Source organism: Pipistrellus kuhlii, unplaced genomic scaffold (genome assembly GCF_014108245.1).
Source record: "Pipistrellus kuhlii isolate mPipKuh1 unplaced genomic scaffold, mPipKuh1.p scaffold_m20_p_25, whole genome shotgun sequence".
NCBI classification, from domain to species: Eukaryota; Metazoa; Chordata; class Mammalia; order Chiroptera; family Vespertilionidae; genus Pipistrellus; species Pipistrellus kuhlii.
Window position 1 is genome coordinate 3778455 of NW_023425524.1, and position 23765 is coordinate 3802219.

General features: G+C 49.0%; 1 protein-coding gene across 2 annotated transcripts in view; it reads right to left on the reverse strand.

Moving 5' to 3' along the window:
- TGFB2 (transforming growth factor beta 2) overlaps positions 1–23765 on the reverse strand; it is a 56198-nt gene that overhangs the window by 27753 nt on the left and 4680 nt on the right. The window contains exon 2 of one of the 2 annotated variants that reach the window (XM_036453491.2): positions 16461–16544. The exons of the other annotated variant lie outside the window; for it this stretch is intronic. Within the exon in view, the coding sequence (XP_036309384.1) occupies positions 16461–16544 (84 nt within the window). The remainder of the gene's footprint in view (positions 1–16460; positions 16545–23765) is intronic. 2 annotated transcript variants of the gene reach the window in all.

Below are 23765 nucleotides of genomic sequence, written 5' to 3' on the forward strand. Positions count from 1 at the left end.
GAAACGGAGATTTAATAACATCTATGGGTTATGGCCAGGATCTATGACTCCTATCTCTAAGGCGCTGAGCATACCTGGAGTTTAAGCAGCACTACCTGAGGTAGAAGTAATTAATATCGTCGTTGCTGTCATTATTATTATTGTTATTATTGAGTAAGTGTGACTGAAAGGGGCTTAGCCAAAGGGGACATGTTGTTAAGTAGATAAAAGAAGTTAAGTGCAGCCCTAACCGGTTTGGCTCAGTGGATAGAGCATCAGCCTGCAGACTCAAGGGTCCCAGGTTCGATTCCAGTCAAGGGCAGGTACCTTGGTTGCAGGCACATCCCCAGTAGGGGGTGTGCAGGAGGCAGCTGATTGATGCTTCTCTCTCATCGATGTTTCTAACTCTCTATCTCTTTCCCTTCCTCTCAGTAAAAAAATCACTAAAATATATTAAAAGAAAAAAATAAGTTAAGTGCAGTGGGGCTTATTTCGGCCCCCTGTTCACCACTGACCAAAAGCAAGTTGAGAAAAACAATACAATTAAGTCACATCACAGCTGGTGACTTAAACATAGGCCTTCAAGGACTTAGATGTCAGGACTAAACTCTCAGTCACAAGAACAGAAAAAGAATACCATTTTTTTAAATGGATATATATTGTATTGATTTTAGAGAGAGGCGGGGAGAGGGAGAGAGAGAGAGAAACATCATTGATCAGAGAGAATCATTGATCAGCTGCCTCCTGCACGCCCCCTACTGGAGCTTCGAGCCTGCAACCCGGGCATGTGCGTGCCCTTGACCAGAGATTGAACCTTGACCTCCTGGTTCATAGGTTGACGCTCAACCACTGAGCCAGCCGGCTGGGCCAGGATCCCCTTTTCAACTGGCTTCATCTCAGCTCCCAGACACCTAACCCAGAACCTGCCAGTAAGACTTCCTGCCAAAGGCCTACGAGGAAGGTGAAGCGAGGGATTGCAAGCATAAGGAAGGAAGGAAGAAGGAAGGAAGGAAGGAAGGAAGGAAGGAAGGAAGGAAGGAAGGAAGGAAGGAAGGAAGGAAGGAAGGAAGCTTAACACAGAGCAGTCTCCTGGTCAGCTTCCCAAAGCAGGGTCGCAGCTAGGCCACATTCCCCCTGCGGATGACAGAAGGGCCTGTCTGGAGGATGCTGGGAGGGCAGCTACAGCTGGGCACAGACACCTGAGTGGCTTCGCTGGCCCTGGTAGGTGCTGCTTAAGCGGCCACAGGCCCAGACAGCGGCGGGTAAAAGCATCCTGTGCCCTTTCCACACCTGTTTCCTATCGCCCTCCCTCCCACTCCTTCCCCTTTGTCCTCTGACAACCGATGCTGATTCCTAGGCCCCTACTGTGTGGGAAAAAAGAAAGGAAACACACTGCAACGTACACGGCGAATTAAAACCAAGGAGGTGCCCTAGCTGGTTTGGCTCAGTGGATCGAGCGTTGGTCCGGGGACTGAAGAGTCCCGAGTTCGATCCCGGACAAGGACATATGCCCTGGTTGGGGCTCAATCCCCAGTAGGAGGTGTGCAGGAGGCAGCCCATCAAGGATTCTCTCTCATCATTGATGCTTCTATCTCTCTCTCCTTCTCCTTTCTTCTCTGAATCAATAAAAATATATTTTAATAAAGAAAAGTAAAGAGGGGACAGCTTATGGAGGGGAGGAGCCTCATCTCGGAATGCATGTTACATAGACAACAGGAGGAAGCCAGAGAGAGAGAGAGAGAGAGAGAGAGAGAGAGAGAGAGAGGCACTCACAGGCTGTATCCTCAGGTGGCATCTCTCCTGCACACGCATGATACCGGACAGAGTTTCTCCCCACCCTCAGCCACCCAAGCTCCCAGGGCAGGACTGGGCTTGCCAGGGGTCAGGAGTCGGTCAAGCTGTGCCACACGGGCCGGGGGGACCAGCACCGGGCAGGGGGAGGGGCCCCGAGTTGGATGAGTCACCCTGCTGATTTGGGGCGGGGGGGGGACGGGACTGAGGAGGGATGTCCCGGTGGTTAACCACATTTTACTGGGGTGTTTTATTGATCGCAGTTGCACGGAGAGAGACATGACTCAGGCGTGCGGCATCTGAAGGCGCGTGAAGCACCGGGTCCTAATGGAATTTCAGTGTCGGGGATTGTCGTGAACTGTACCGTGAAATGTGAAGAGCTTTGCTCTGAACAGACATTATTTGATCCTGTCCTTTCTCAGCCGGAGAAGAGGCTGAGCCTTCTACTTGCCTTTCCTGGGAAAGTCATGGCTCACGTCTGGGGTGTTGGGGGGGGGGGGGGGAACGGGGTGTCACGTCTCCGAAAAGCTGGCTTCGTTAACCACCCACCTTGCCTTTGCATTCCCATGGCCCTTTGTGTGAAAGTATCATTCAGCACTTCTTAAAAATTATTATTTTTTTTTTGTGTGTGTGTAGGGTAGTTAGTTTACAAACCAGTCTCCACAAATAGGCCGTCAGCAACTGAGGGCAGTTGTCATCTATGTATTAAGAACCCAGTGGCCGTGACGCCATAATGACCAAAGACCAGTCTCCAGGAGGCTGCATGTGCTGTGAGGTGGGGTGGGGCTGCGAGCAGGCATGCGTGCTGGGCTTCTAGTGTTCTTATAACAATAAAAATAATTTAAAGAAAAAGGAAAGCTACATTGCCCGTGTTGAGGGGCATGCCACGTGCCACAGTCCCTTGGGAATAACGGCATTTCGCTGAAAGGTATGGACCTGAAGAGGGACCGTGCCCGATACAGTGTTCTGTGATGAGGACAGAGGGCTTCCACCTGTGCCTGGGTGTGTGGTCTCTAGGCCTCCTGGGAGGGACCCATCCCTACCTGTCTCACTTTTTTTTTTTTAATATATTTTATTGATTTTTTACAGAGAGGAAGGGAGAGAGATAGAGAGCTAGAAACGTCGATGAGAGAGAAACATCGACCAGCTGCCTCTTGCACACCTCCTACTGGGGATGTGCCCGCAACCAAGGTACATGCCATTGACCGGAATCGAACCTGGGACCTTTCAGTCCACAGACCGACGCTCTATCCACTGAGCCACACTGGCTTCGGCCCTGTCTCACTTCTCATCCACCTGTGGGATTCAGACACTGAGCCTCGAAGCCATAGACGCTCCGTGGATATTTATGGAATTAAATGGAATAAGACAAAAATTAAAAAAATAATAAAATAAAATCCCACATCATTGTTTTCAGGAACAAACCAGGTAGGGTGTAAAGTGAAATAACAAGGTGGAAAGATGGGCCACTTCGTTGTAGAAATCGTTACTAACACAACTGGTCCTTTTAGGCAAGGTCTGAGAGTTTTGAGCTCTCCTGCTAAGACAATGGATGTCATTCTGCCTTCTTACTCCTACCAACCTTTCAACACTATCTCTGGTATTATTTTCCTCTTACAGAAATTGGTACCACTTTTACTTTTATTTTTTTCTCCTGGACTTAAAAAAAAAAAAATCACTTGCTTTCATCTCAGAGTATGCCAACTCGAAATTAAAAGCGTGGGGTGGAATTTCTGGCTTTCTGTGATTCTCAGACTATAAAGGAAAAAAGGTAAAAGTCCCACTGATTACCTTCAAGTGAGTGAACGAATGAATGAATGAATAAGTTTATTGAATCTCTATCACATACAAGGCATTTTTGTGTGCTCGTAGTTTCTTTTTCTTAAGTGCCTTTAAGAAGTAGGTTTTTTAAAATGAATTCCCATTTTAGAGACGAGAAAAGTGGGGTTCAGACAGGGTGTCTGACTTGCACAGCGCTACCCAGTCAGGACTTCCCCCTGTTCTGCCTCAGGCACAGCCTGTGTTTTCTTTCTTCTCTATCACAGACTGGCTGTCACACTCAGAGTCATCTCTGGCTCACGCGTGAGTCACTTTCTTGGCTTATCAACAGTAGGTTGGGATAAAAGCACACACACACACACACACACACACACAAATGTTGACATCTTTGCGGAGTTAAAAGAAAGGGACCACCATCTGCTCTAACAAAGGAGAGAAACAGAGAGGCCCATTATAGGAGCGCGTCTGTCTAGACAGATGACTAAACAGGGTCCCTCCAGGGTTAGACTTGAATTTCCTCCGTTCAGCCTGTTGGATACTTAGCAATAAAAAATAAAAAAATAAAAATTGCTTAAAAGCTGTAGTACTTAATCCAACCCCACCTACTCTATCCAGAGAGGAGTTTGAAAAGCCATGTTGGTACAGCCTGCAGTGTTAAGAGTTTCCAATAGAAGTAAGGTTGAAACAAGAAGAGAACAAGGGCCCTGCAATGACTTGTGTTGTCTGGCCAAGGACCTAAGACATAAGTCTGACTGCCCCTTAGTACCTCCGGTGACAGCAGTGTGGACTCAGACATGGAGCAGGGACCAATCCAGGGGTTTCCCCAGGGGTCCCCCAAGGGCTCACCAAGACAAGAATGGGTCAAGGTTGGGCTTGTCTTGACAAGTGGGTTCTCTCCTGTCCCACCAGCCCTGGGGACTTTGAAGTTTTCCCAACTTATCACATGAAAAATGCAACTAAGCATGAAGAAAGGGGCAGTATCCTTCAATAAGGCTGTGGATAGGGTACTTTTAAAGGCTATTAATATTTCTATGCTTAGTGCACAGAAAGTTACCACAAGGATGCAATTGGGAGTGGGCTCCCAGTTCATGGGGGCCCCCTGGAGAAACTGGGGACATGCCAATGGGTGAAGGCCTCTCTCCTTTCCCAAAATGTCCTTGGCAACACACAAAGCTCTGTATCCATCATAGTCCCTATTGGCAAAATTCATTCACCCCCTTATTGCACAAATATTTGTTGGGTGCCTGAATCATTTCTCCCTGTGATTGGGGACAGGTAGGACCGCTGGGGATGGACGGTGGCATTTCTTAGGGTTTCCTTAGGATTTTAGATCACGCACTCCCTGTGGTTCCTTCGGAGACACACAGGCCAAGTTCAAGTTCTGGCTCTACCACTGACTGGCCGTGTGTCTGTGGGGCCAAATCCGTCCCGCCAGGCCTTGCAATGTGGCCCGCACCGCGCTGTCATCACTGCACTCCGCTGTGTTTCCATCACAATGACAGTTTATGACTGTTCAGTAAACCATTCGGCCCGCAATTTAGGCTGGATTGATGTCTATGACCCTTGGTTTCCTAATCCATTATCACTGGGAGGGATAGCAGTGTTTCTCCTCTAGGCAACATGGAGGTTAGCACGGTGCCTAATGTAAGTGTTCAATGGCTCTCACTACCATTATTATTCCGTTTATTTCTAAAGACAGAATCCATCCTCTTTATCCATCAACACGCCCACCCAAATATATGCCTTTGCTTCATGGAGAAATTCACTCATTATAACACTAGACCACATATGTCAAACACAAGGCCCGCGGGCCAAATCCGTCCCGCCAGGCCTTGCAATGTGGCCCGCACCGCGCTGTCATCACTGCACTCCGCTGCGTTTCCATCACAATGACAGTTTATGACTGTTCAGTAAACCATTCGGCCCGCAATTTAGGCTGGATTTTAGATTTTGGCCCCTTCTCTGATTGAGTTCGACACCCCTACACTAGACAAAAAAAAAAAATCAGTTTTAGCAAAAGCTGGGTGAAACCCCCAAAACAGAGGTCCCCCCCCTCCCCGTGGTAGGTTCAAATCCTCCAGGGAGCTCTTTAAAAATGACACCAGCTTCCACTCCTGACCCACTGAGTCAGACTTTCTGGGGGTACATCCCAGCTCGAATGTTTGTTACACGCCCCACAGCGGATTCTGACGCCCAGGGATGTTAAACATCTCTGGGCTGGAGCTACCAAGCCAGACCAGACCAGAGTCCTGACCATCGATCACTGCTTCCCATTAAGGTCCCTCAAGCTCTGATCTCGGAAGCCCAAGCCTGGATCTTTGCCTAGTCAGTTAGCCGTTCTTGGTGCTTCATCCGTGTGGTTTCGGTTGAACAACCATCTGCTCTCTCCCTGACAATAACACCAGAGTAAACAATCCTCGAGCCCTAGCTGGTGTGGCTCAATGGATAGAACGTCAGCCTGCGGGCTGAGGGGTCCCAGGTTCAGTTCCGGCCAAGGGCACACACCCGGGTTGTGGGCTCAATCCCCAGTAGGGGGCATGCAGGAGGCGGCCAATCGGTGATTCTCTCATCACTGATGCTTCTCTCTCTCTCTCTCTCTCTCTCCCCTTTCCTCTCTAAAATCAATAAAAATATATATTTTTAAAAATAACCCTGGTATCCTCATAGCCAATTGGCTTGGAGATCAATGCTTCCCAGCGATACCAACAGCAAGCAAGGCTTAACAACAAGATTGCACTCACAGCCCACTAAGGGCTACACCAAGGCTGTCCACCTCAGGTAACTGGGAGGCTCACTCACTGAACCATATAGGACACCTTAGCACACAAAGCCACCCTACCAACTCAGGGAAGCTGTGAAAATGCCGAGACAAGGAAATAGATCACAAACAAAATAAATGGAGGAAAAGAAGAGACTGGATATAGAGTTCAAAACCACGCTTATAAGGTTTTTCAAGAATTTCCTAGAAAAGGTCGATAAGACCTATGAGGAGATGAAAAGGGATCAACAAGAACTAATAAGGGATCAACAAGGAATAAAGAATACATTGTTTGAAATAAAAAATATTATACAGAATCCTAAAAACAAAATGGAAGATTGCAAAAATCAAGTCAAAGATTTGGAACATAAAGAACCAGAAGACACTCCTCCACAGAAGCAAGAAGACAAGAGAATCCAGAAAGTTGAAGATAATGTAAGAAACCTCTAGGACAACTTCAAGCGAACCAACATCAGAATTATGGGGGTCCCAGAAGATGAGAGAGAGCAAGATACTGAAAACATATTGAAAGAAATAGTGACAGAAAACTTTCTCCACCTGGTGAAAGAATTAGACTTACAAGTCCAGGAAGCGCACAGAAGTCCAAACAAAAGAAATCCAAAGAAGACCACACCAAGCCACATCATAATTAAAATTCCACGAGCAAAAGACAAAGAGAGAATATTAAAAGCAGCACGAGAAAAGCAGGTAGTTACCTATAAAGGAGCACCCATACAATTGTCAGCTGATTTCTCAACAGAAACCATGCAGGCCAGACGGGAATGGCAAGAAATATTCAAGGTGATGAATAGTAAGAACCTACAGCCAAGGATAATCTATCCAGCAAAGCTATCACTCAGAATCGAAGGCCAGATAAAGAGCTTCACTAATAAAAAAAAAGCTAAAGGAGTTCATCACCGCCAAACCAGAATTATATGAATTGCTGAAGGGGGTTCTTTAGGAAGAGAAAGTAAATAAAGATAAAAACTATGAACAACAAATACCTAACTATCAACAAGTGAATCTAAAAACCAATGGAATTAAGAAACCTGATGAACAATATTAACGGATGAATAGAATAGAATCAGAGGTATGGAAGGGGAGTTGACTGACGATTCTCGGAGAAAAAGGGAGGGGTGTGTGTGGGAAGAGATTGAACATAAACTGTGCACCTATGGATAAGGACAATGGGGGGTGGGGAAAGGGCAGAGGGTGGGGTGGGAACCTGGTGGAGGGGAGCAATGGAGGGGGGGGGATGAGGAACATTTGTAATAATATGAACAATAAAGATTTATTTTTTTAAAAAAACAAAAACAATCCTGGAAGCCACCTTCGTCTCAGTTCCCCAGGGCACTGCCCTTCCCACCTCCTCCGTGTGGACCAGAGACAAGGTCAGTAGCAGCCCTCGGAGCACAGGCCGCGAAGTCAAGAAAACAAAGCAGCAACCCCCGCCATGATGTGAACACAAACAAGCGAGCTCCACCTTCGAGCAGAGACAATATCCGAGCGAACATCAGAAAAACGTGGCCTGATCATTGCGATGGCAGAAGGATCCAAAACCAATGAAGGCTCCAGCCGGGGGACAGAGTTCACCTTCAGTGGCACAGCTGCAAGAGACGCATCGAGACACACAACGGGACGATTCAGAGGCACAGATGTCCAGCCCCTCGCAGCACAATGCTTTCGTGTCTGTCTGCTCTTTCCCACTGCTGACCCCCAGGGCCGGGGTCAGCAACATCACAGCAGCTGCTGCTGCTGACAATAGACTGCGGGGATGACTATGAACTTGCAAGCTCCAGGCACGCTCAGGGGTGATGGGCCCGGATGGATGGCTGTCACTTCCTGGACCAGGCATCTCCCCATTTGCTCACTGGACATAGCAGGAAGGAGCGGGCCAGTGGTCCCCCAACCTTTTGATGGCCATTCCCCACCTCAGCAGCTCTCAAATTCGGATGTCCCTCCCCCTGTGACATAGAATTCTTATTCTTCAAAAAGTGAACTCCTGTTCACATGGAGGAAGCCTAAAAGGCCATGAACTTGGTCTACACCAGCTTCCAAAGAACATAGCATCCGTGAAAGAGAAAAATGAAAGAACCAAAGGACAGTGGAAGTCCTGAGGAGGAAATCACTAAGAAATTGTGTTGTTTTTTTTTAAAGGTAATAATATGAAGCTATGAAACGATATGAAAAAATAGCAAATAAAGTTTCAAAACATAAACAAGAGAACTGAAGTGCATAAATGTCACAATATATATTTACACTGAGTGGCAAGATTATTATGATCTCTGAACACATAATAATCTGGCCACTCAGTATTTATCCTATATAATAAAAGGCTAATATGTAAAAATTGTCCCCTAGACCAGGAGTTTGACCAGCAGGCAGGCCGGCCAACTACCCATGGCCCCTTTTCCTGGCCAGGCTGGCCGGACCCCACTCATGCACAAATTCATGCACCAGGCCTCTAATACACACACACTGACTGGCCAGATTATTATGTGTTCAGAGATCATAATAATCTGGCCTCTCAGTGTATATACTGTATATGAGGCCCCTAGAACCATAAGAAATGCAAAAAAAAAAAAAAATCATTGTTAATAACTCATTCTCAAATTGCCCCCCCTCCCCTAAACACCATGTGCCCCACGTTGAGAACCACTGGTCAGAGTGATCTACTGATGGGCCAATGTCAGGAGACCCAGACTCAAGGTAGACAGGATTCTGGAGAAGCGCACAATCCACGGTGTTTAAATCATTACGCTCCCGTGAGACGCACATACAGAGATAAGAACAAGAAAAGTCTCGCCCTGTGTGCTCCCAGCAAACAGTAAGCACCCAGCCAAACGCTCTGGTGCAGACTTAGCCTGGATCCTCTTTGCGGACACATCCACCAGCTCCTGCCGGGCGTGTCCGGACTGCAGTGGCAATGGGAGGGCCTGAGGCTGAGGGATGCCCCTACATGTTGGGGAGGTAAGCCCCATTCCAGGTTTTCCCCGACACACATAAATTTCCCACAACATATCAGGACTTGCGTGCCTTACACACCAGGCGAACTCGTCTCGGTTGGGGGAGCAATTTGTGTCAGAATGGAGGAGAATGTCACTCGTGTCTGAGAGGGAGCTGGGCATTGAGAGATTTCATCCCAGCGGGCCGCGTGAAACATAGGAATTGCTTATTTCTAGAATTTTCCATGTAATAGTTTCGGACCACTGTTGAGCACAAGTCACTGAAAACTATGAAAAGCGAAACTTTGGATAAAGAGGGACGACTCTAACTAAAATGTTTAACACGGGTGAAATTTCTCTCTTTTCCCCACCTCCTCCACTTGTACTAGACGGATCACTTGTTCAGAATGTCTGTCTACACAGCCCTCTCTTCTGCAGTCTTCCCCCCCCCCCCCCGACCTTTGCTAGTGACATTGGCCGTGGCCAATGGGATGTGGACAGGGTAACTGAAGATGTCATGAAACAGTGCCAACCCTCAATCTTTGTGATTGAGATGAAGGAAAGGAGCTCTAAGACAATGACCTTGAGCTTGTAAAATAATTCTAGGTTCCTCACAGCCCCGTTATATCCCGCCCATCTTGGCAGACTGGATTTTTCTTTCTTTCTTTTTTTTTTTTTTTAATATATTTTTATTGACTTTTTACAGAGAGGAAGAGAGAGGGATAGAGAGCTAGAAACATCAATGAGAGAGAATTATCAATCAGCTGCCTCTTGCACACCCCCCACTGGGGATGTGCCCGCAACCAAGGCGCATGCCCCTGACTGGAATCGAACCTGGGACCCTTCATTCTGCAGGCCAACGCTCTATCCACTGAGCCAAACCAGTTTCGGCCAGACTGGATTTTTTATGCAACAGCTCAAAGAATCTCTTGAAGGTACCCATTTTGCATCACTCGTGCTTGCTAGGACAGTTGGACCCTGTTCTCCAGCCTCAGTATTTCCAAGGGGGTCTCCCAACACCTCGATTTTTTTTTTTTTTCTCAAAGACCACAACAGAAATTTACACTGAGTGGCCAGATTATTACAATCTCTGAGCACATAACCATCTGGGCGCTCAGTGTATATCCTATATAATAAAAGGCTAATATGCAAATTGTCCCTTCGACCAGGAGTTCGACCAGCAGGCAGGCCGGCCAATGGCCCATGTCCCCTCCTCCTGGCCAGGCTGGCTGGACCCCACCCATGCACAAATTCACACACACTAAGTGCTCCTACTGTTTGAGGGTTCATTCAGAGCACAGTCATGCAGATTCGCAGAGCGGGAAAATAACACGAAAGGGCAAACTTTCTCCTCCCGGGAAACGCAAGCAGCTTCTGCTAACTGCCAAACTACACTTTCAAAGGTCGCCTTTCAAGCAGCAAATGTCATCTCCCCTGGGAAGTCTCCCGTGACCTCTCGAGACTGATGCGAGCAATTCTTCTCCTGACCTCTCCGACGCCTTCCTTATAAGCAGCCGCGTGGTGTTGGCCTCTTGGTTCTGTTTGTTTGGGTTGGACGCCTGACCTTCTCGCTAAGCTGCCGGCCCCTGCGAACAGGCCTGGGCTACATAGTCCCCCATCTCCTGGCAGATCTCACGGGTCCAGATTGATGAAGGAACGATAGCAGCTTCCCAGGGTTAAAGCCTTGATGTTCGAAACTTAAAAATTAGAAAGCGGACTAGGGTCCAACAGAATGCTTTCTGACTGATAAGAGGCATAGTTTTGCAAATTCCTTGGCTTCTGACCTCTTTTCGTAGTTTAGGCGAAGGCACAGCTGGACGATCCAGAGACCGACTCAATAAGCCTGACTCTCTACTCCATACACGCAAAGGAACCTGTCATCCCCCTAGGCCAGCACATGGTCACCTCTCACTCTAATGCCACCTGTCCCTGGCCACGGAGTCAACGATGGCTGTGGCTAGCGTGACAGCAAGAACCAAATCCAACAGCTGTCCTTCCACACTTGTCAGCACAAGACGGGAGAAGTGTGGATCTTGGAACACGTCAGCAAAGGGACCAGCTGTCCCCTCGACCAGAAATGCTCTTCCCCAGAGAGCCCCAGGCTGTTCTCGGACCTCCTCCAAGTCTCTGCTCAAATGCCACCCTCTTGATGACCCTCTTGATGACCTTCGTCATTTTTAAAGATATATTTTATTGATTTCAAAGAGAGGAAGGGAAAAGGAGAGAGAGATAGAAACGTCAATGATGAGAATCACTGATCAGCTGCCTCCTGCACGCCCCCTGCTGGAGATTGGCATGTGCACTTGATGGGGAATTGAACCGTGACCTTCTGGTTCATAGATTGATGTTCAACCACTGAGCCACTCTGCCAACTGGACTCCTGCCAGCTTATTTGAAATTGAAACTCACTTCCCCATTCCCACCTGTGCTCTTCTTTTCTCCCCATAACAGTTCTCCAATCCTACCATCCCTTATCTTACCAATGAATTGTCTTATCTTCCCCCTCAAGGCAAAGTTCACTGATGGTATCACTACTGCCCAGATGGGTGCCTAAGGCAGGGCAGACACACGAGCCATAAATACTCTTCCATGTGCTAACCTGTCATAGGACTGTCTTCTCTTGACCTCTGTATTCCCAGGAGCTCTGCCTACATTTGACATTGATCTTAGACTCTGCTCGTAGTCAATGTAGACTCTTTTCGTTGAAGGCTTGCTGGTTGGGCAGCAGAATTCACACCCTCCGTCATTCTTTTCCTACTTCAACAGCCATGGGGGCTGCTTAGCAAGACAGGCCACGCAGACATGGGCATTTCTCTCATTGTCTGATGGCCAGAAACACGCTAGAGCTGTTCTGGATGCTTCCACAATAGTCTCAGGGAAACAGGAGAAAAGACCAAGAAGTCCTCTAGCACTAACTCTTCTCCCGAGGAGCCGGTCAGATTTTCACCTGCCTCAAACCTCTGGCGGAGCAAAATACCAAAGCAAAAGTTGCAGGGGCTCGACGCTGAGTTTGGGGAGTTTACATCCCACTGTTAGCTAGAGCCTCGCCCCATGGAATGTCCCAGAATGGGATTCGGGCCATGAAGCGGTCAGCAGGGGATGAAACTTTAGCTAACGGCTTATACGTTATAAAAATAAAATAGGTGTCGCATGCACATTACACATTCATTTTGAAAATCTCCTTCTCACCCCACGGTTGCCCAGGGGAAGGGCCTTGAGCGGGGGAATCCGCTCCTGGGAGAAATTTCTCAACCTAGACACCCACCCCTCTCCCCATGTGACTAACTGACTTCCTTGCACACGCACCACCATTCCCTCCGGGGTGAAGAAGTGTGGTGTATGAGATTCATAAGTCTACCCCCACATCTGTATGCATCTGGGGAAATGGACAGTGCAGGGAGGGACGTGGCTTGGCTGTGCATTGAGGGCCCCTCGCTTGCAGGACCAGCGGATGGAAAAGGCCCCGTCTGAATCCTCTCTAGGCCGGGACTGCAGTGAACAGATCCACCCGATCAGAGCAGCAACAAACTCCAGTGACATAGGAATAACCCCAAATGCCATTCAATATGCAGATTTCTGGGCTCCGCCCACCCCAGCCCCACTTCTCTGCAGGTCTGGGAGAGGCCAGGAGATCTGCTTCCAAAGACTCACCCATCGGGAGCCACTTTTTATATTATTAATAGAGGCCCAGGTGGACGAATTTGTGCACAGATGAGGTCCCTCGGCCTGGCCTTCTCACCCAGTCCAGGGGGAGGGGCTGCGGGAGGTTGGCTGGGGGAGCATTGAGCACCCACCTCCTGGTGGTCAGCACACATCATTGCTACCAGCTGGTCCTAACAGTCACTTAGGTATTTATATATAATGGAGGACCTGGCCACCATTTGCATATTAGCTCTTTATTATATAGGATTATTTTTTTATCCTTGTCTAAGGACATGCAGGGAGAGGAAGACAGAGAGAGAGAAAGAGAGAGAGAGAGAGAGAGAGAGAGAGAGAGAGAGAGAGAGAGAGAGAGAGAGAGAGAGAGAGAGAGAGAGAGATCAAAGTTACCTTCCATCTGTTCCGCATTCGAGGGCCTAACCTACAACCCAGGCATGTGCCTTGACTGGAGGACAACACTCAACCAACTGAGCCATCTGGCTGGCTCAGGAGATACTCTGAGAAACACCATCTTTAGATCTTCCTCCAGCTCCTTAGAGCCTTTTGCTCAGTAAACACGGGGAGAGGAAAAACCCACCCAAACAAACCTGCAGTCACTTTGACTCTTAATCCATTCATTCGTGGACAGACTGTTGCTTCTGCATTTTTATGTTTTATTAGAAAACCTCTCAGGCCCACTAACCTCATCCTAACCGGTAGTCGGGGGGGGGGGGGGGGGGGAGAAGAAGGAAGGGGATAAGGACATTAACAAGACCAACAAGCTCCAGCCACCACGCGGCCTCTGAGGAGCAAGAACAATTGCATCCGTCCAGCTGGTGGTGACTGAGCCTTGATCTATGAACCAGGAGGTCACGGTTTGATTCCTGGTCAGGACACATGCCCGGGCTGTGGGCTCCATCCACAGTAGCGGGCGTGCAAGAGGCAGCTGATCGATGTTTCTATCTCATCATGGATGGTTCTCTCTCTCTCCCTCTGCCTTCCTTCAGAGAAATCAATAAAAATATATTATATATAAAAAAAGAACAATCCCATCCTGTATTGAAGGCTGATGAAGCCACAGAGCCCCTACTCCCATCATCCCTGGGGCCAGGACAGCTGCGATCAGCCACCCCCAGGTTGGAGCGAGGGAGAAAAGCAAGAGGTGCCCCCGGCTGCCTCCAGCCGCTCCCAGCGGCTCCTTGGCACGGAGGAGAGGGTCACGCAAGGTGACAGGAATGGCCCCGGAGCCGCTTGGCACGGCCGGCCTCACGCAGCATGGAGAAACTCACCCTGACCCTGGCCGCCTGCCGCTTGGCATGGGCTCACTTACATTTTTACTCAATTACTATTTCTAAGAACAGAGACAAAAATAAAATAAATAAAATAAAATGCAGGGCCCCACCGCTCAGCAGTCTCGCGTGGAAGGGCCAAGAGGGGTCTGTAGGGTCTTCCCAGCAATCAGGGGAGGGGGCTCTGGGTGCAGCCTCGGCCTTGCTCCCTGTCCCCACCCTGGGCGGCACCTTTAAGGTCCCCAGGGTGGGTTTCTCCTGTGGTTTCATCAGAAAAAGAGGGCAGCTCTCAGCCCCGCGATGGCTGAGCGTTGCCCCAAGGGAGGCATGTCTGGGGGAAGAGACCACACAGATCACCCCTGAAGACCTCTCCCTGTGTTTCCTGAGGGAGGAGATGAAAGGGAAATGGGTCCAGAGCCATAGGTGAGACAAGGACGGCATTGAGGGGCAGGATTCCCAAGGGAACGCAGAAGGAAGGCCAAAAAGTGGGAAGTGTGAGGTCTGGGCAGTGTGGGGGAGAGCAAGGGGCCCGTCCTGGCCTCAGATTGGGGCTCTGACCCCGGCCAGCTCCGTGAGAGGACCAGATTCTACCTCTTTAAGCCGGTTTCCTAGAAAATGGGCAGTGCTACTTAGGTCCTTCCTGACTGACCGACCGACCGACCGACCAACAGGGGGAGGCCCAGGAGGCTGTGTCTTAAGGACCAAGGGGTGTTGAACAAACATTTTTCTTCTCTGGTTCTCCCCCCTTTCCTTTTCCAGAAAGCTACTAGGGGGGGTGAAAAGTGGGGGGGGCGGTCAGACAGTTCACTCCTTAGTTAATCAGACAGTGAAATAAAACAAACATTTAGAGGTGGACTAGAACATAAAACTTATCTCGCAAAGGAGAACTTTTTATTTTTCACGTGGCAGCGTCTAGCTAGCCACTCTGAGGCATTCTGGGGGGAAATGTAGAATCTCAGTAGAATCAGTTTTGTTTGGCTTTTGAGGTTGTTTTGTTTGTTTTGTTTTAGGAAATCCTAGCTTAGGCCACCTGAGTAAGTCACCTTCTCCCTTGATTCTTAAGAAGCAAAGTTAAGCATGATAAAATTGCAAAGCAGGCTACACCAGGGAATCAGACTTCTGGGCGGGTAATAAACACATTTCTTTTGATTTCTTTTGTCCCTCTCTGGGGCCTTTGCCCACATGTAGAATCCATAGAATCCAAACCTTTCCAGAGCCTCACACATACAGAGGGAGCCACGGCCAGCATTACTGGTACACTTCCTTTCTTTCTAAGCACGGGTCAAGGTCACCTCGGGCCACTGAGTCCTTCCATGTGGGGCAACATCTAAATCCCCGTCTTTGCCGTGGCCTCCTTGCCCGGCATAAAGTAGGCACCCTATAAAAGCCAGCTGAATTGATTCATGCTCCAAATCAGAAAGGAGTGAGGCCTTTGGCTTTTGTGACGCCCTCCTCCCCACTCCCCCCAGCCCAGCCTGACAGGTGGCACTGGCTCTGAGGGTCAGGGCTAAGTGGTGTGAGCATGTGGCACGCTCCCAAGTCTTGACCCATGACAACCCATTTCTCATGCAACCCAGAAAGGACAACGCGAAGGTCACACACAAGGGCAACAGCATACCTCTCCCTCAGGCCTCCCTCCAGAATGTCAAAGGAAAGGGAGAACAACAACAACAACAAAAATCTCCTTTGCATTAATTGAGCAACTACTGTGTGCCAGGAATAAGGACAAAGATATAAGTAAGATACACACACACTAAAGGAGACCCTCGACATTCTGCTCATATGGGTCATCCCTCTATGGGGGTCAGCGGGGGGGCTGTCAATATTTTGATTCACTCTGTGACACCCCCTGGGACACGCATCTCATACACACCCCCTCCCTCCATCCATCCCATCACATCGGGCAACCACGCCATCCTAGGACATCAAAGCGATTCATGGGTGTTTCTCATTGGGGATCGAGCCTGCAACCCCGGGCATGTGCCCTGACTGGGAATCGAACCGTGACCTCATGGTTCATAGGTCGATGCTCAACCACTGAGCCACACCGGCTGGGGCCATGGTGGTTATCACATCCTGAAATTTGGAACTTTGCTTCCTTTAAAACATTTGGGGCTCATGGCGACCTTCAAGGGCACCTTTGCAACCGATCAGCCACCAGCCTGCGTCTCACACGTCCACAAGGCCTCTGCCCTTTTCCCACAGGAGACAGACACCAGAGAGAAAGCCGATCGATACGAACTACGTGAAAGGAGGTATAAAGCAGAGGAGTGTACTCACCAAGGTACCCACAGAGCACCTGGGACTGCCGGGCACACAAGCTGCCCGCTGAGCCAGAGGGTGTTGTGACAACTGGACAGACAGCTAGGAGTTTTAAAAAGCACAGTCATTAGCTATTTGACGGACGAGCAGCCTGGCACAGAGCTATCGATATACAAAAGACTCAACGTGGGAGAGGGACTCAATGGACGTTCTTTCTGATCACTTCCCCCGGGAAATACAAGGTCCCTGTTCCTCGGGACCGGATGGGGGAAGAGGGGAAGGGGGGGCGGATGCGTCACTGAACACTTACAGGGGGTTCTGAGTTCCGGGCCCCACTTTTCGGCAGCCCTTCCCCAGCAGGCAGACTCCTGCGTGAGACCTCCCCCCTAACACGTTCCCGTGTTAAAATAACCATGTACAATTTATATACCGAGATGTTAAAATAAATACCTCGCCTTCTATTAAAGACGGCTAGGGAAGGCCTCGACCTCATTTGACGAAAGGCAGACTACCTATTAAGCATAAAAGCCTGTTTCTCATTTGGTTGGCCTAGATTTCGGGTTCCTTAAAACCACCTGTCATCATTTCTCACCCACACATGAGAACGCCTTCTCCAGTGAGTCAAATGGACACGTGTGTATTGGTCCAGGGATGCTGAGCTAGAGTTGAAACCTCTGGGGCTCCCTGGGTGGGATAAAACGTATCTCCCGTGGTTGTTATTTTATTTTAATATGTTTTTATTGATGTCAAAGAGGAAGGGAGAGGCAGAGAGAGAGAGAGAGAAACATCCATGATGAAAGAGAATCATGGATCGGCTGCCTCCTGCATGCCCCCCACTGGGGATCTAGCCTGCAACCTGGGGGGCATGTGTCCTGACCGGGAATTGAACCGTGATCTCCTGGTTCATAGGTCGATGCTCAACCACTGAGCCACACCGGCCGGGCCATAGTTGTTATCACATCCTGAAATTTGGAACTTTGCTTCCTTTGAAGTAGCAGCAACTAGCTCTTGTATATGGCCTGGAACTTTATCCTCGCCAGCGTTCACAAACTCACAAGCTCCCCAGCGGCCTGTCTGCACACTAGGCGGGTCCCACCTCCAGGGGAGCCCTCTGTAAGGGACCTGGGACCCTGGATGGATGACCCTCCTGCCAGGGAGGAGCCCACACCCAGGCCCCTGTAGCACCCTATGGTCACATGGTCTCAGATGCCCTTGCCAGCCGACACCTGTGCACATGTTCTTCCCAATAAGCAACCATGCTGTTTATTTTTAGATAAGGTGACCAGATGTCCCGCTTTTGGCGGGACAGTCCCGATTTTTAACAATTTTTAAAATCGGGACATTTTTTTAAAACGCCACGGGACAACTTGTCAAAAATCGGGATGGTCCCGCCAAAAGCAGGATTTCTGGTCATCTTGTTTATTTATTTATTTTTTATATATTTTATTGATTTTTTTTTTTTTTTTTTTACAGAGAGAGAGAGAGGGATAGAGAGTTAGAAACGTCGATGAGAAAGATCCATCCATCAGCCACCTCTTGCACACCCCCTACTGGGGATGTGCCCGAAACCAAGGCACATGCCCTTGATCAGAATCAAACCTGGGACCCTTCAGTCCCTAGGCCGATGCTCTATCCACTGAGTCAAACCAGTTTCGGCTGGTCACCTTATTTTTAGAGGCCTCCCCTAAGCCCCCCGGGGGAGAAAATCCCCACAGATAACCAGCCCCGCAAAGACAAGAAGCTCCGCTGGGCACCGAGGCTTTGTCCCAAGATTAGCAGGTCAGACAAAGCCTTCTCGCGCCTGCCTGACCTCTGGGAAGAGATGCGGAAAGCTGCCCTCCAGGACAAGCTCCGTGTCACCAGACGGGCAGGGTAGGGTGCAGCGTGTGCTATCTCTTCCCTCTGCGGTTCTGGGGGGGATTTCACTCCTTTTGCTGGGAAACAGCACCTTCTTCAGGCCAGCGGGGGTTGCGGGAACCTTCTATTGATGGGATCAGAATCCCTGAAGCAGTTCCAGGTCACCCAGGGCTAAGGAGGGCCGTGCAGGAACAAGGCAAGCTAACCAGCGTCATGCAGTGCTCACGTATGTACGTGTGGTTTCCTTTCTCTCTGCCATAAAGCTGTCCCATGACAGCATCTCCTTGTTGTTATTTTTTTTCCTTGTTTGTTTGTTGTTGTTTTAGGCCAGGCCAAAGGATAGGACTGTTCTGAGCCTAGTCCAGGGCCTCAGAAGTTAAAACCATGAATTGGATGGAGACTTAAATGGTGTGAATTATGATTATTTAGGTTAAAGAAAGCAATTCTTGGTTTAAAAAAAAAAAAATCTATTTTCGCCCTAACCTGTTTGGCTCAGTGGATAGAGTGTCGGCCTGCAGATTGAAGGGTCCCAGGTTTGATTCTGGTCAAGGGCATGTATCTTGGTTGTGGGCACATCCCCAGTAGGAGGTGTGCAGGAGGCAGCTGATCGATGTTTCTCTCTCATCAATGTTTCTAACTCTCTCATCCTCTCTGAAATCCATAAAGATCTATTTTAAAAATGTTTTTTTAAAAAAAAAAAAAATCCATTTCAGCCATCTGTGATTGAAGTGGCCTTGTGGTCTGGATACATTTTCTCAGGTGAACGAGGTTTTGGGTAGAGGAGAAATGCTTTTAAAACCCTCGGGGGAAATCTGTAATGTTAACAGCCTTTGAGAAGAGACACTTTCTAGAAGCATCCAGGCACTCACTCATTCACAATGAGGGCCTGTGGTTCATATAAACCGTGAGATAGAAACAGTCCCGGCGTTGAAGTAATCTGCAGTATAGCTAAGAGATGGCGCAAGTCATTCATACCCTCAACAGCCCAAGGCTTGATCCCATGAGGAGGGACAAATGAATGACTGAGTGATTCTTCACATCGACACGATTTTTAACAGATATGTCTAAGGGTGACAGTGAGGCTTCCCAGCCTGAGGTGACAGCCAGAATGCAGCTCTGCTTCTGACCAGGTACTGCCCAAGTCCGAGTTCTGGAATATTCCATTCCCTGCTTCCCTCTCCTCGATTTCCAACGCCCAGATGCCACGCTGTGCACCTGCCTGTGGGGACAGAGCTCCAGGGCCAGTCCCCTTACCAAAACATCCATCGTCCACAGAGAAATGCCCTGTCTGTGATCCCCTTTCCTCCTTCTAAAGTAAGACTCAGACTAAGCCATTCACCCTACCCTCCCACCCCCTTGAGTATTCTTAGCCCGGATCTGAATTCTAAGAGTTTCTGACAAAGAAATGCAACTTCAATGGTGTTGTCACTTAGATGTCCAAGCAGATCTGAAGCTGAGGTTAAGTCAGTGGACAGGGAAATCAACGACCAGATAATAACAAAAACCAAAGTGGAAAGAATGACAAAGTTATCGCTGTTCCATGTGGTAGAGAGAGAAGGATCGATCCCTAATGGGTTTCGTCTGAGAAGCGTTGAGTTAATGATGCTGAAATGAATCCCACGCTGAAAAATTAAGTTATATCTCTCAGGAAAAAAAAAAAAAAAGTCCTACTTATGTTTTGCCAGCTATAAACTGTGCTCTTAGAATGCATTAGCAAATACTGTCTTTATTCGATTTGCAAAGACCGGCGGTCTTGTGGTCATGTCAGTGTCTCACTCGATAACAAACGTTGCGTTCCTGTCCCCAAGATGAAGTGATAAATATAGATGCTTGTGTGCTTGCGACAGTGACATCCTGAAGTGATGGGTGAGCAGTTGTGTGGGAGGCCGGCTTGTCAGGCCAGATGTGACATCTGTCAGAGTGGAATGGGACCGATGGTGGGGGAGGGGGGGAAGGGACCAGGGACAGAGCCAACATCTATGTCACAGCAGTTTTCTTTGTCTTTCTGAAGACTGGGGCGATGCTACAGATTTCCTGAAACAAACCACATGACCCCCCCAAAAAAAAGCAGTCTCCCTGTCTTCTCTCAGAACCTCAATGCTCTTCCTCAGGGATAGCTGCCTCCTACTGGTCCCCATTTTTAACAATTTGTCCCGCGGTGTTTTAAAGAAGTCCCGATTTTTGGAATTGTTAAAAATCAGGACTGTCCCGCCAAAAGCGGGACATCTGGTCACCTTACCCATGTGGGCAGCAAGGAAGGCCCCTGGGGAGAAGGCCCCTCCCGGTGAACAGGGACACTTGGGGTAAGCTAATATGAGAGCCTACAGCTGCTGCACCCAGACGACTTCCAGAAGGTTGGGGCCTCACAAAATCCAGAAAGCTCTGTCCGCTGGCCTTAAGTTCCTGAAGTCATTGGGGTTGAAGGAGCCTCTGAGCCCCACATTTCTGACCAATCAAAGAGCTCGTTGGAGAGAATGGAGGCGGGTCCTGGTCCCAAAGACGTTGGAGAGAAGGTCACGACCGTGACCTTCCGGCCACCTACCACGGTGAGTCCAAGAAACTCAACTCCTCCCCAACTCAGCATGTTCATGTTTCTCAGATGTTTGAGGCCTTACCTAAGAAGGTTTCATTCTCAAGAGCTTCCTAGATGTCTCACTAGCCCTGCCAGTCCCTGATTCCAGCCCCTGAGGTGGCCAAGGTCACCTAAGAGACAATCCAAGTGTGCAAAGGAAACATCCCCCGAATATAACCTATCAGATGAAGGTCCCCAGGCATCCCAGGCCAGTGGGAATGGCTTCTAGAACATCCGTTTTGGGTCACGTGTTAGCATGTCGAAAATCTCTCTCTTCCTAGCTCACAGTCCATGGCGCATTAGAATGAGTTGTCAGTGATCTTTCCTGCTTGGGGGCACACACAGTAACGGTGGCCCTTAACACCCATGAGTCATGGCTGCCGTGCAACATAGGCCTACCAGGGCCAGAAGCAGAGCCAGGGGCTCCGTGCACTTGTCCTCCTCCATCTCGTGCAGCCCTAGGCCAGCCTCTACTTCATGGTCAGAGGTGAAGAAGCTGAGCCAGGCTCAGAGAAGCTGACCACCACTGATGCAGACAATCCAGAGGCGTGAACACCAAGACACGTTTGGGGGTGACGGGGAAGAGGTCAAGGGTGTGTCACGCAACAGCGGGGCCACCAAGCCGACCCAGGAAGCAAGGTGGGGACCACACCGCAGTGCAGTCACCCTCCCCCCACACACACACTTCCAGATGAGAGAGGCCAGGAGAGAAACAAAGTCAAAGGCAACAACAACAAACAACAACAACAACAGACAACACCCCATGTGTGGCTATGGCCTGATCAGAACGTCTCCGATTTCTCCCAAACACAGACAGAAGCGAGCTTCGCAGCCTAAACAAACCCATCCAAGAATCCCTCGTCCGTGATTCAACTGAAAACGCCCGGGGAACATGGGATTCCTAGGTTTTGAAAATAGAAGAAAAAAAAAAATGATCCGGGTTTAAAGAATATTGGGAAAGAAACGCACACCATATGGCTTCAAAATGACAATGGGAACGTTTGTTTATCTCTGGCCAGAGGCACGTTTCGGCAAGCTGTTCCGGATCGGAGGAACGGAACCCACCCTCCCTCGGGCTGCCGAAGGAGAGGGAGCACATCTGGCGAGTCCGCGTCCCCTCCAGCATCCCTCCGCACCAGAAATGCTCCATCAGGACGGATGCCCGGGGCCGCTTCCAGCCTCTTCCACGCAGCGCCTTGGCTTGCCCTTCACCTTCCCACTAAACCTACAAGGGGGAGGTTATGCTGAAACCGGTTTAGCTCAGTGGATAGAGCGTCAGCCTGCGGACTGAAGGGTCCTGGGTTCGATTCCGGTCAAGGGCATGTACCTTGGTTGCGGGCACATCCCCAGTAGGGGGTGTGCAGGAGGCAGCTGATCGATGTTTCTAGCTCTCTGTCCCTTTCCTTCTTCTCTGTAAAAAAAAATCAATAAAATATATATTTTTAAAAAAATAAGTAAATAATCAAGATGCAGCCTGAAGCGTGTTGTCATCTGGGCGAAGGCCTGGGAGTCAGCGACCCCCTCGATTCTAACCCAGATCTGATAGTGGATGGACACTGAGTCACTAGCCCTCTTTCTCCATCTCCGTTTCCTTTAGGAAAGGCTCTCTGTCCTTGCTTGGTATCTTTATAAGGAAGATGCTGCTTTCAGCTTACATCGGCGCTTCTGCACACCAGACAGAAGCCATCCTTGGGAAAGGTGCAGTTCCGGAAGTCGCCCACAGGGGTCGCTGTGGAGACACAGGGCTGGGCGTCCCTCTGAGAGGTCAAGGGGTCCCCCACCTGGCCCCTCTGACTCCAAAGCCCAGTCTCCCTAGTGGTGAGGAGGCTGGCCTCTGGCCTCCGTTGACAGCAAAGACCTGCCCAACGGATTCACTTATATTTCTTTGAGGGTTTTTTCTAGTCCTTGAAAAGTCAAGGAAAAAAAAAAAAAAAAAAACAGAGAGGAAATCCTGACAGAATATGTGGCCTAAGTTAAATGTAACCACAATTAGGCACTAGAGTTAGTACAAGCGATGATGCAATAACAATGAAGGAATTAAAGTGGGTCTGTTGTTTATTAATAACTCAGCCATTGTGGAAGTCAAAGGGTTCAAGTCTGCCTTTGATCTCTCTTCTCTCTCTCTCTCCTTTCTCTCTCTCTCTCCTTCCCTCTCTCTTGCACTCTCTCTTTCGCTCTCTGTTTCTCTTGCACATCCACACACAGAGAATCTCAAAAAAATAAAATCCCTGAACATCAAGCAAAAAAAATACTACTATGTTCCAGCAACTGCTAATATTTTCCTTCCCTGGGCAACTGGCCCGGGAGTCCAGCAACTTGTGCACAGAAAGCCCTGTCCCTGAATAGAACCTTAAGGCGCCCTCCCCGTCCCCCTAACCTCCCCCAGAACACAGCACTCGAGGGGTTATTCCTTCTACGCTCCTTGGAAAATGACAGGGGAAATAGAAAAGGACATTGTTTGGCACCAAATGTTTAACATTCCTGTGAAAACAATGACCGAAGAAACCTCGCTGCGATGCTTCGGGCTGTATATTTTCGTTTATCTCATTCAATAGGACTGGATAAACCAACACGATTATTTATTTTCTCCGCTTGCCCAGCTTGGAGGATCCACTCTTTCATTAACATGCACTGTTTATTTTCCTTGCAAAGGAACTCCAAGATGATTTCTTACTTCTCTTTGTCCCGACTGATATTGCTCGCTGACCGGAGTTACTGAGGGGTGGGGCCACGCTGGTCCTCGGTCTCAATGAATGGGAGGTTCAGATGTCTAATTTAGGTGTTTATCACCATCCTAAGAAAGCACGGACTGTACCAAATGGTTCCATTTCATGCTCCTATTTAATTAATAAGGCAACTTTCTGAGTATCCTTCTATTCAAGGCTCTCATTTTA